We start from the raw sequence: 10787 nt of genomic DNA, 5'->3' as shown, positions 1-10787 counted from the left end.
TGCTGTTGTTGGTGGGAGTCTGGAGGGAACACCTATGCCTGAAAGCTACAATAAGTTAATGGCAGAGTAAAAAGCAGCTCCATTTGAAGGTACATTTAGGGCTCAGAAGCTGAGTGACATAGTTTGTCATCAAGCTCAGAAGAGACTTTTTACACCAGGATCCTCCCCATGAAGCACTCCTAGTCGAGGGCTTCAGCAGGTAGGGAGGGAAGGCCAGTTAGCTGCAAGGGCAGGACTGTATGCCATAGCCTGGCTTCTGTTCCTGTAGTCTTAAAACTTCAGCAAGAGTGGCTGTGGGAAGGGTTGAAAACCCCTACTGGCATCTGCCAGGGGCAGGAGACTGAGTGAGCTGATCCGTGGCCTTTTCTGGCCCTGGCTGCAAGAGCCCTACCTTCCTCCCAGCTCCCTGGGGCCTCCTGGAACACTGGCCTCTGATCCCTCTGCTGGCTCTGGATCCCTCAGAGTGACTCAGGCCATGGGGCAATTGAGATTAGGTGACCCATTGGGGTCAGAGCACCCACCTGACTGGGGAAGACAAGATACTTTCCCACACTGCTCTTCAGGTTGGAGCTGACAGTGACAGAGGCCTCAGGATCTGTAATCCCAGATTGAATGGGAAGGCTTCGCCTCCTGCACTTCAGAAAGCTCTGAAGGAACACACCCTTTCCACTCCTGTTCCATGCCTGACAGCACCTGGCTTACTCTTCAGAGCCAGGCTTGGGCAGATGGCCAAAGGAAGCAGGGTCACCAAGGACAGTAGCAAAAGCAAAGGCTGTGTGTGCACAGGGCTGCAGCGGGAATGTGGGACTCGTGTTCAGTTGTCACCTCCTGGTGGGCGCTTGACTTTGTCTGTGTCTGTGTAGAAGGGAAATAACTTCTCTTTGACTCTCTTACCACAGGGACTAAATAATCTCAAGGTAATTTTTGCTTGTGTCTATCTGCAGTTTCTTATTTATGGGTTGAGGATTCTGTGAAGTGTCTGCAATTCTGATTTAACAAACTCACAGGCTATATGTTGAGACCAGAACATTCTTCTTGTTTGGTCTGGGTTTATCATAGGAGTTACAATTACATTAATTTGGACTTAGTTAATTGGAAGGTACAAGATTGGCCTTTGAGGATCATGTCATGACTTACTGGGTACCTGTTGGGATGGAGTCACACAAACCAAGCCACCAATCATACTGAGTAGGAGCTGAGCTGGAGCAAGCAGCATTTCCCCAAGACCCTGCTGCTGTTCTGGTGGGCCATCAACTGTGGGTGGCTGAGACACTCATGTAAAACAGTGTGCAGAAAGGTCATGAGCTTTGAGGTCAAGCCTACAGTTCTGGCTTCTTATGCCCATTATTTTTGAGTTGTTGGATCTCAGGAGAGAAATACAACCTTTCTGAGCCTTCAACATCTCTTTGCTGGAATGGCTGAGAAGAATGAAAGTGTCCCAAGAAGAAAAGCACCTGGTGTTCAGCATACAACAGACATTCTAAGAGAGTTAGTTGCTTCTACCCAGAATGCACTGGGTTTCCCTCTTCTGCTTTTTGACTGAAGGGATAGCCATACACTTTAAGGAACCATCAGGGACATCTTCAGTCATGGCTTTGTGGTTTGGATGACCCCAGGCACAAAATGAGGGTGGTTGTGTAGTTTGTGTCATTTCTCTGAGAATCCCCTCTTGGCTTATTTTTATTTTTTATTTTTTTTGAGACAGGGTTTCTCTGTCTACCTTGGCTGTCCTGGAACTCTCTCTGTAGACCAGGATGGCCTTGAACTCGCAGAGATCCACCTGCCTCTGCCTCCTGGGTGCTGGGATTAAAGGTGTGTGTCACCACTGCCCGACTCTGTCTCTTTTTGGTTCAGTACTTGACATGACCATGCACGTCTGTCATTTTCTCCCAAGTTTGGAGTATTATAGTCCCACATACAAGACCTAGGGGCATGTCATGAGTCCCCTGGGGTTTTATCTGGCAAACCCCTATCAATGCCTTAGCTCCTGTAGAGGATAGAGGTGACATGTGGGGATGTGTGTAGAGAGAAGGGCAGAATGAGGGTGGTTCTCAGAACACCGCCCCCATCAGGTGGCCCTTGAGATCTGGAGTTGTTGTCACCTTCCTGCCAAGCCATACATACTCCCAGACTAGGGTGGGCATGCACAGGTCTAGATGCTAGTGTCCCATAGCCCCTTTGTCCTCTGAGTCACAGAACTTGGCTCAAAACTGGTTCCCAGCAAACACTGGGGGCAGAGGGGCAGCACCTGTCTGTTCTGCTATGCTCATCTGCTCCAGCTTTCTGAGCACATCTGGGCTCCAGCCCTCCCAGGCCCAGAGTAGGTTTACTGTGGCCAGCTGGACAGTGGCAGGACAGGGCAAAGGAGAGGGGAGAGCTGGGAGGACTGCTAGTTGAGTTCCTGGCCAGTCTGGTCTTCTTTGTAGCTCCATTCCTAAGGCCTGAACTATGCTCACCACCCCGCTCCTATTCCCCAGCCCTTACCCTGAGTTCTTTATGTATCAGGAAAGCTTTTGGGGAATATGTTTGACATGGAGTGGCTCAGGCTTGGAGGGTTATCTAGGTTGCTGGTGGATGCTCCTTCTTACATCTGGGTCATTTCCTCAATGATGGATGGAGGAGGGGACACAGATGCATTGGATTTCCGAGTGCCTGGACAGGATGAGGATGAATGTCTCTTGGCCTCCTAGGTAGTGGGCACCTTGGGTACATTGCACAGGCACATGTCTTGTTTTACTTATGAGTTGGCTGGGTTCAGAGAGCCAGGTGACCACCCTAGGGCTGCATAGCTACTTAGTGAGAAATGGATAGAGTCTGATATATGTCAGTTAGGAGGAAGCCAAGTTCTAGGAGTAAAACTAGGATTTTGCATCCTATACACAGTTGAGAGGAGGGGCCCTGAATTATCACTATTCTGCCAAAGTGGTCCCCAGCATTGAGAATGTTAGGTCCTTCTTTCCAGAATTCTGGATCACATTGGAAAAGCCAAATGTGCTATGTTCTGGGTAAGCTCAGCGAGTCCCAGGGTGGCTGTAGGCCACAGGGTGAAATCCCAGACAGAAGCTCCTTTGGGTCTTTCTTGGAAAGGCTACTAGGCAGGAACTGTAAGAGAAGAGCCTTCTTTCCCAGGTGAACACAGGGCCAAGAGCACATGAAGGATAAGAACAATGGATACAAGGTCTGAGAGCTGCTGTGACAGCCTTCGGAGCACCCATCCATGATCACGATCTCACTTGTCTTCAGAGGAAAAGTAAATATTTGCATTCTTTCTTATTTATGAGTTCTGAGGCTGAGCTCAGAGAGCAGCTTGCTCGGGTCAGGGTGTGTAGCCTGTCAGTGGCAGGCTGTGCCTTGGAACCCAGGTTCTTAGGTCCCAGAGTCTGTGACATAAAATTAGGGGTGACAGAGTTATTTGTTTGGAGCAGGAGCCCCATGAAGCAGGCCAGGAAGGTTGAAGGGCAGTGTGGCTTTGCGAGGCTGAGCCAGGTGGGCCATGATGCAGGAGGCCCTGGGGCACTGGCTCAGGGAGGGGATAGGACCGTAAGCTGTGCCCTCCCAGTGACTTCTGTAGGTGTGTTTAGTGACATGCTCAGCAGGTGCAAGAAAGATGGGCCTGTGCCAAAGGCCCAGCCCAGGGATGTTTCGGATTTTTCCCTTTATGCCCCTGAAACCAAGCCCTGCTGCTCTAGCCCATATAAGCTACAAGGGCCAAGGGCTCTGGCATTCTCGACTTGGCCCTTCTGGTCTACGCTCATCGCAGCTGCCTTCTCTCTCAGCCATGATTGCCAGACAGCAAAGTGTCCGCGGAGCCTCCCGGGGCTTTAGCAGTGGCTCAGCCATTGCCAGTGGAGTCAAGCGGGTGGCTTTCAGCTCAGCCTCCATGTCTGGGGGTGCAGGCCGATGCTCCTCTGGGGGCTTCGGCAGCAGGAGTCTCTACAACCTCGGGGGTCACAAGAGTATCTCCATGAGTGTGGCTGGGTCCTGCCAAGGCGGTGGTTATGGTGGTGCTGGAGGTTTCGGTATCGGAGGCTTCGGTGCCGGGTTTGGTGCTGGTGGCTTTGGAGGCAGCTTTGGAGGTGGTTTCGGAGGTTCCTTCAATGGTCGAGGTGGTCCAGGCTTCCCCGTCTGTCCTGCTGGAGGTATTCAGGAAGTTACCATCAACCAGAGCCTGCTGACGCCTCTTCAGGTGGAGATTGACCCAGAGATCCAGAGAGTCCGCACGGAAGAGCGTGAGCAGATCAAGACCCTCAACAACAAATTTGCTTCCTTCATTGACAAGGCAAGCGAGCCTGACATGTGCAGAGGGTGGTGGGAGTGAGGCCCAGGCCCTGGGTCTTAGCCAGGAGGTCATCTCATACCCAATTCTGTCTCCGGATGAAACCTCTCATTTCTGAGGCTGCTTGAAGTGCTGGGGGGATGCTCTTTGCTTTTTCTAACCCAGCTTCTGGTTTCATGAAAGATCTGGAGATCGCATTGTGTAGGTTCAATTGTGGCCATGCATCATGGAGTCTAGTTACTCAAAGATCTACAGCTAAGGACCAGTGTGGTGCTCCTGACCATGCTGTTCAAGGTGGCTGTGCGTCAAGGTTTTGGTTCCTTTAAGTGCTTAAGGCAAGAGTAAATCACCTTGAAGCAAATGAGGGGTTACACTTGCTCTTCCCACTGGCTTGAATAAGCCTATAGTAGCTGGTAGAGGTTTTACTGTGACCCCAGGAATACAGACTCAAGTGACAGATGGAGAGCTCTTGGTGCCTGCTTGCCACCATCTCCTTTTATCTCACTCTTTGGATTTAGAAGGTGGGACTCATGTTTATGGTGTGTAACATGGGCCACTCCTCTGGTTGGCCTGGGTAGGTGCTCTAGAGAGGGAAGGCCCTAGGAAGTCCTCGCCAGGGTGGATTCTAGCTGAGTCTCAGAACATGTGAGGACTTAGTTGGTACAGATTGAGAAGACAAGGGTTTCCTGTGTAGATCATGGTTTCAAACTCATTGTCCTGCTGCAGCCTCCTTAGTGCTGGGCCACACAGGCACACCGCCACACTTAGCTTATTTTCAAACTCTTCAGTAAATGTGGCCGTTCTTCACCGTGGGTTGGGGTCCCTTGAATGTCAGCAACTGCCACCTGTGCAGTTGTATACCATCAACCCTACACTCTGTTCTCCAGGCTACATGTCCCTCAGCAATGATGGGACCAGTAGCATGCTTGTCATGATGGTGTCCTGGGCTTGCTATGAGGTGGCCCAAGCTGGGTGACTCTTAGGTGGTCTGGACTATCTAGACTGGTGCAGGCCAAAGACACCCTCCTGCTGAAGCTTCTGGCTTTTACTAGTGGCCTGTGTCTTTTTTTTTCCCACACAGGTGCGATTTTTAGAGCAACAGAACAAGGTCCTGGAGACCAAATGGAACCTGCTCCAGCAGCAGACCACCACCACATCCCCCAGAAGCCTGGATCCTTTCTTTGAGACTTACATCAATGCCCTGAGGAAGCATCTGGACTCTTTGATCAATGACAAAGGACGCCTACAGTCAGAGCTGAAGCTCATGCAGGACAGTGTGGAGGACTTCAAGACCAAGTACATGGAGAGAGGGAGGGCTGGCCCACATTCAGGCTTCTCTCCAGTGGCTTGGGACCTCAGGCTTGTGGAATCCAAAGCCGGGCGAAAAGCTCTTCTAAGCCAATTTTCATTTTCAAATGGTGACATTTTCACAGGCAGAGGCCAAGTAACCACTAGTTGCCTTAATCAGTGATCAATTTAGGTTTCTGGGTTTTGTGTGTACCCACAAAGAGGTTCAGAAATAAAATGGCTCAATAGCCATTTTAATAGCATTTAATAGCAGTATTAGCCTGGTCATAGACTGGAATACAGATTGGTATGTAGATTGGGAAGAGATGGAGCAAACTCAATACTGATTTGTGTGTGTGTGTGTGTGTGTGTGTGTGTGTGTGTGTGTGTGTAGTTGTGTGCTTGTGTGTGACCTTAGATGTTTCTTAAAATCTCTGAGCTTTTGCTTTTTTAGTATTTAATAGGGGTAGTATTCTTACCTTATGGCTTCTGACAATTGGATAGAATAGGGAGTAGGGACAGAGCAGATAGAACATATAGTGGACAAGCAATACACAGTAGGTTTACTTTTGCTCTCTGTAGGATGGGGCTAAGAAAATGAACACATCGAGAAAAGGGAACTGGAATGTCTGCCTAGAATTTAGAATCAGGATAATCTTTCCAATGATCTAATTTGATCACTGAGCTGTGGTTTCTCTCACATCTTGTCCCCTGAATACTCTTTTTATGCTTGTCTTTATGTCCCTGAATAAACCAGGGCCAAGGTGTTAGCCTCATGGGTAGAAGAATGACCTCACTTGAGTGCTGCTCATGATATGGATGTTTTCCAACTCTTATATGTTTGGGAGCAAGCAGTGGACCTTGGAAAAATAGCTCATGGTGGCCCTCTGTCTTCCTGTCCCTACCCCCAGGTATGAAGATGAGATCAACAAGCGCACAGCTGCAGAGAACGACTTTGTGGTCCTCAAGAAAGTAAGCCAGGAAGGATGCAGGAAGAGCTTCTAGCATCCCCCCTTGTTAGGAGTGGCCCTTGGCTTAAGCCATGTGTTTAGCCCATCGCTGCCTGTCTGTGTCTTCCTTGGCACTATCTGGGATTATGGTATCAAAGGGAGTGGGTAATGGGTTGAGATCTAAAAGGAAGTAAGTGTGTGAGGAAAACCTATCTAGACAGTGAACTTTACATATTCTGATGGCTTTTGGTGCCCTTATCTCTTTCCCCCCTTCATCCTCCTCCTTTTTCTCCTCTTCTACCTCTGTAGGACGTGGATGCTGCCTACATGATCAAGGTGGATTTGGAGGCCAAGATGGACAGCCTTAAGGATGAGATCAACTTCTTGAGGGTCCTCTATGAAGCGGTGAGGCCTCCATCCTCCATTTAGAGGAGGGCAACCCCTATCTATGAGGCTATGGGTTGGAAGTCATGGTTCTTAATAAATTCCAATGATTTATGTCAAGGCAATGGGTTCTTGGCAAGATCATGGAGAGAAAAGACTAGAGTGAAGTGAGAGACTGATTGGAGAGTTTCTCAGGACCAGATGCCTTAGAAGAGGACTTAGAGCTGGAGGTTGCATGGGGAAAAGTCATTGCTACCCATCATGTTTCCATTAGATTGCCTTCACCTAACACATAGAACTCCTGCCTCATTATCCACAGAGCATTATGTTCTTGGGGATCAGTAGAGACTAGAACTATTGCTTTTCTGTTCAGAGATGTCACCAACTTCATTTTTCTCTTGCCCCTCTCCCTACACATGGGGACTATTAAATCTGCTTCCTTTAGACCTATTTCACAGTCATTTCCATGGAAATGGGAGGATGGTGTCAGAGGTCAGGGAAGACTAACTCTATTGGGGTCTGATGTGAGACATGGTCCTTGTAGGAGCTGTCCCAGATGCAGACACACGTCTCAGACACATCTGTGGTGCTTTCCATGGATAACAACCGGAACCTGGACCTGGACAGCATCATCGCTGAGGTCCGAGCTCAGTATGAGGAGATTGCCCAGAGGAGTAAGGCTGAGGTTGAGTCATGGTACCAGACCAAGGTAGGTGTGTGAGATGAGTGGCTCCTTTAGGTACCATTGATTCTTGTTTGACCTGGGATCTCATGTATGTGATATTACCCTCCATCTGCAGTTACCCTCACTGGGTCTGCTGTACAAACTTACAACCCTGTTCCCTTGGGTATCAGGTCCAGCAGCTCCAGATCTCAGCTGACCAACATGGAGATAACCTGAAGAGCACCAAGAATGAGATCTCAGAACTCAATAGGATGATCCAGAGGCTGCGGGCAGAGATTGAGAACATCAAGAAGCAGGTGGGTGTGGGTGCCTTTATGGGGGACAAACAGATAAAGCACTAGGCTTGGAGACTCCAGGCTAGTCTATAAGGCCTTTATACCTCATGATACCAACCACACAGATCTCATCATGTCTTGTTTAATGTGATGCAACATCCCAAACACAGGGCTCCTGGCTAGTCTTCCCTGGCTTTTGTATATTTTTATCTTGTTTTCTGGTGAGGTTATAGGTGAGCTCAGTGGTCTTGCTATATACCTACATGGATGTATTCTGTTTGGAAGGAATGGGACTCTTTTTTTTTTTCTGAGACAGGGTTTCTCTATGTAACCCTGGCTGTCCTGGAACTTTCTCTGTAGACTAGGCTGGCCTCTAACTCAGAGATCCACCTGCCTCTGCCTCCCAAGTGCTGGGATTAAAGGCGTGCACCACCACCACCCAGTTAGGAATGGGACTCTTGAGTCAGGAAAGAAGAATGACCAGAATCTTAACCAAGGGAAGCTGGCTCAGGAGGAGAAACAGGTATGAAGTTCTCTAAAGTAGGGCACTGATGTTGTCCATCAATGTCCCTGTCCACAGTGCCAGAATCTGCAGACATCTGTGGCTGATGCAGAGCAGCGTGGGCAGACAGCTCTCCAAGATGCTTACAGCAAACGTGCAGAGCTGGAGAACGCCCTGAGCAAGGCCAAGGAGGACCTGGCCCGGCTGCTGCGTGACTACCAAGCTCTCATGAATGTTAAGCTGGCCCTGGATGTGGAGATTGCCACCTACCGCAAGCTGCTGGAGGGCGAGGAGTGCAGGTGAGGGAGGTTTGGGTTTGGGGTCAGGACTTCTTGCCTCGGTGCTGTGCTGGTACTTTCTGACCAGGACCATTAGAGCACGGATTGACACTCTGCTGTTACATTGTGGCTGCTCAAGGCTGAGATAAGCACATGATATCTTTATGCTGAAGGAGGTGGGGTTCTGTTCTGCATGGCTCACATCTCTCTCTCCCTAACAGGATGTCTGGAGAATGCCAGAGTGCTGTGAGCATCTGTAAGTACCTTCTGTACCATGTCATCTAGTCCTCTGGGTCTGAGTTGGGGACTACTAGAATTGAGAATAACTGTGTACTTTGTCTCTCCCTCCAGCGGTAGTTGGTGGCAGTGCCAGTATTGGCGGTAGTGCTGGCATCGGCGGCAGTGCTGGCATCGGCCTTGGCCTGGGTGGTGGTTTTGGCTCTGGTTCCGGTTCTGGAAGTGGCTTTGGGTTTGGTGGTGGTGTCTATGGCAGTTCCGGTACCAAGATCACCTCTACCACCACTGTGACCAAGAGGTCCCAGCGATAGAAGAGACGGGGTCCTGATGGCCCTGAGCCAGCAGGGTCAGCCATTGCTGGTGTCTCCATGCTTTCTTCACACCTTCCCGGTTCATCTTGTCAGAGTCTCCTCCCCTCTGCCCTGGTCTCTCGGTTACAGGATGATCTTCTTGGCTGTGGTGTGGCCTCTGCTCTTTTGGAGCTTGTTAGCTTCTTTTCAATTTGGGTCTGGTGACCCCCCTGCAACGGGAGGGCTGTCTGATTTCACCCCAATGGACAGAGGGGATGAAGACTACAAGCTCCTTCTTCAAAACTATCAGAGTCACATGCTGCCCTTCCAGCCACACCACCCTCTATCAGATCCTGGACATCCATCTGCTACAATTATGCTCATTCTCTACCACCTGGCAGCAATGGGTTCTGCAAGGCTCAAACAGAGACTGCTCGGTATCCCGTTCAACCCTGCTCATCTCTCTATTCATCCCCAATAAAATGCTTTTTGTCATTCATTCTGAGTATTTGGTGTTGCATACTATGGAGAAGTCTCCAGAAGCTCATTTACTCAGATAATTTAGGTAAACGTCCGAAGATCTTTCTGTCTAGATCAAGGTCACTATCTCAGGTTCCCGTTTCCAAGGTTCAGAAAGTACTGCTGGCAGAGATGCAGGATAATGACCCAAAGGCTGCCCAGAGGGCAGGGGAACATGTTCACAACCCCCCCAACTTTATGAAAGATGCTCGTTATAGGATGACCTGGGACAGGATGACTCAGTGTGGAACCTGGGATCAACCTGGAGGAAGAGCCTGAGTCTGGAATTGTACAGGGCATCTGATAGACCAGTGCCTTTATTGTATACAGAAGATGAAACTTAGGGAATAACATGGATTCAGTGTCTAGCAAGAACTCTTTAGTTCTTATTTTCTGGTGTCTGGGATCCAACCCCAGGCCCTGCACATGCCTTGTGTGGTCGCTGAGCTATACCCTAGGCAGAGGCCTTCCTGTGTTATGTAGTTCCATGATTGAGATCTCAATGGACCTGAGAGGCTTTCAGGAACTTGTCTCGAGAACCAACAAGGTCATGAGTGTTTGATGGAGGGGACCAGGTGCTCCCCTTTCAGAGTTGGAAGGCTTTGCTGACTTCTGCACCTTCTTGGGCTTACTGGGCTTCAGTCTGGGCTGCTGTCCCTGAGAGAAGGGGAGGGTGGTGGAAGACAGGCAGGCCTTCTGGAGTAAGGAAGGGGACACTTCTTGATCAGGGTGTCCCTGGAGATTCTGTTTGGTGCAGTGCTGCAGGGGGAGAGGGCAGTTTGAGGAGAGGGCTTGGTGCGGCCTTTGAGAACAACGGGTTTCAGTTCTGTGCTTGGAATACCGCTACCTCCCTCTTCCTAAAAACAGACTACACAGCTCCCATTTGCAGCCTGAACCAATCCTTCCCACGGCAAGTGCCACTTATCCCCCTGAACTCTGTCCTGATGGTGCAGTGGAGGATGTGGAAAGGTTTTGCCTATGCCTGGATTACCCATGGGGCCCTCAAGCAAACCCTGAGGCTAGGCATATGAGGTTTCTTTCCCCCTGGGATAGAACAGAGAACATTAATCTGGGGCTGTGTTCTTGGGAGAGGTTCCTGGCCCA

The 10787-nt window shown here is 49.7% G+C and overlaps 1 protein-coding gene across 1 annotated transcript; it reads left to right on the top strand.

Moving 5' to 3' along the window:
- The first annotated feature begins 3763 nt into the window (after positions 1-3763).
- Positions 3764-9185, top strand: Krt4 (keratin 4). Its single transcript, XM_027396644.2, has 9 exons — positions 3764-4279; positions 5358-5572; positions 6475-6535; positions 6823-6918; positions 7442-7606; positions 7753-7878; positions 8438-8658; positions 8859-8893; positions 8989-9185. Exons 1-9 carry the CDS (start codon positions 3779-3781, stop codon positions 9183-9185), a joined length of 1617 nt encoding a protein of 538 aa, XP_027252445.1. The 5' UTR covers positions 3764-3778.
- Positions 9186-10787: the final 1602 nt, after the last annotated feature.

The sequence above is a fragment of the Cricetulus griseus genome, chromosome 2, assembly GCF_003668045.3.
Source record: "Cricetulus griseus strain 17A/GY chromosome 2, alternate assembly CriGri-PICRH-1.0, whole genome shotgun sequence".
NCBI lineage: Eukaryota > Metazoa > Chordata > Mammalia > Rodentia > Cricetidae > Cricetulus > Cricetulus griseus.
The sequence above is the reverse complement of the archived record's forward strand: the minus strand, read 5'-3'. Positions and strand labels throughout refer to the sequence as shown.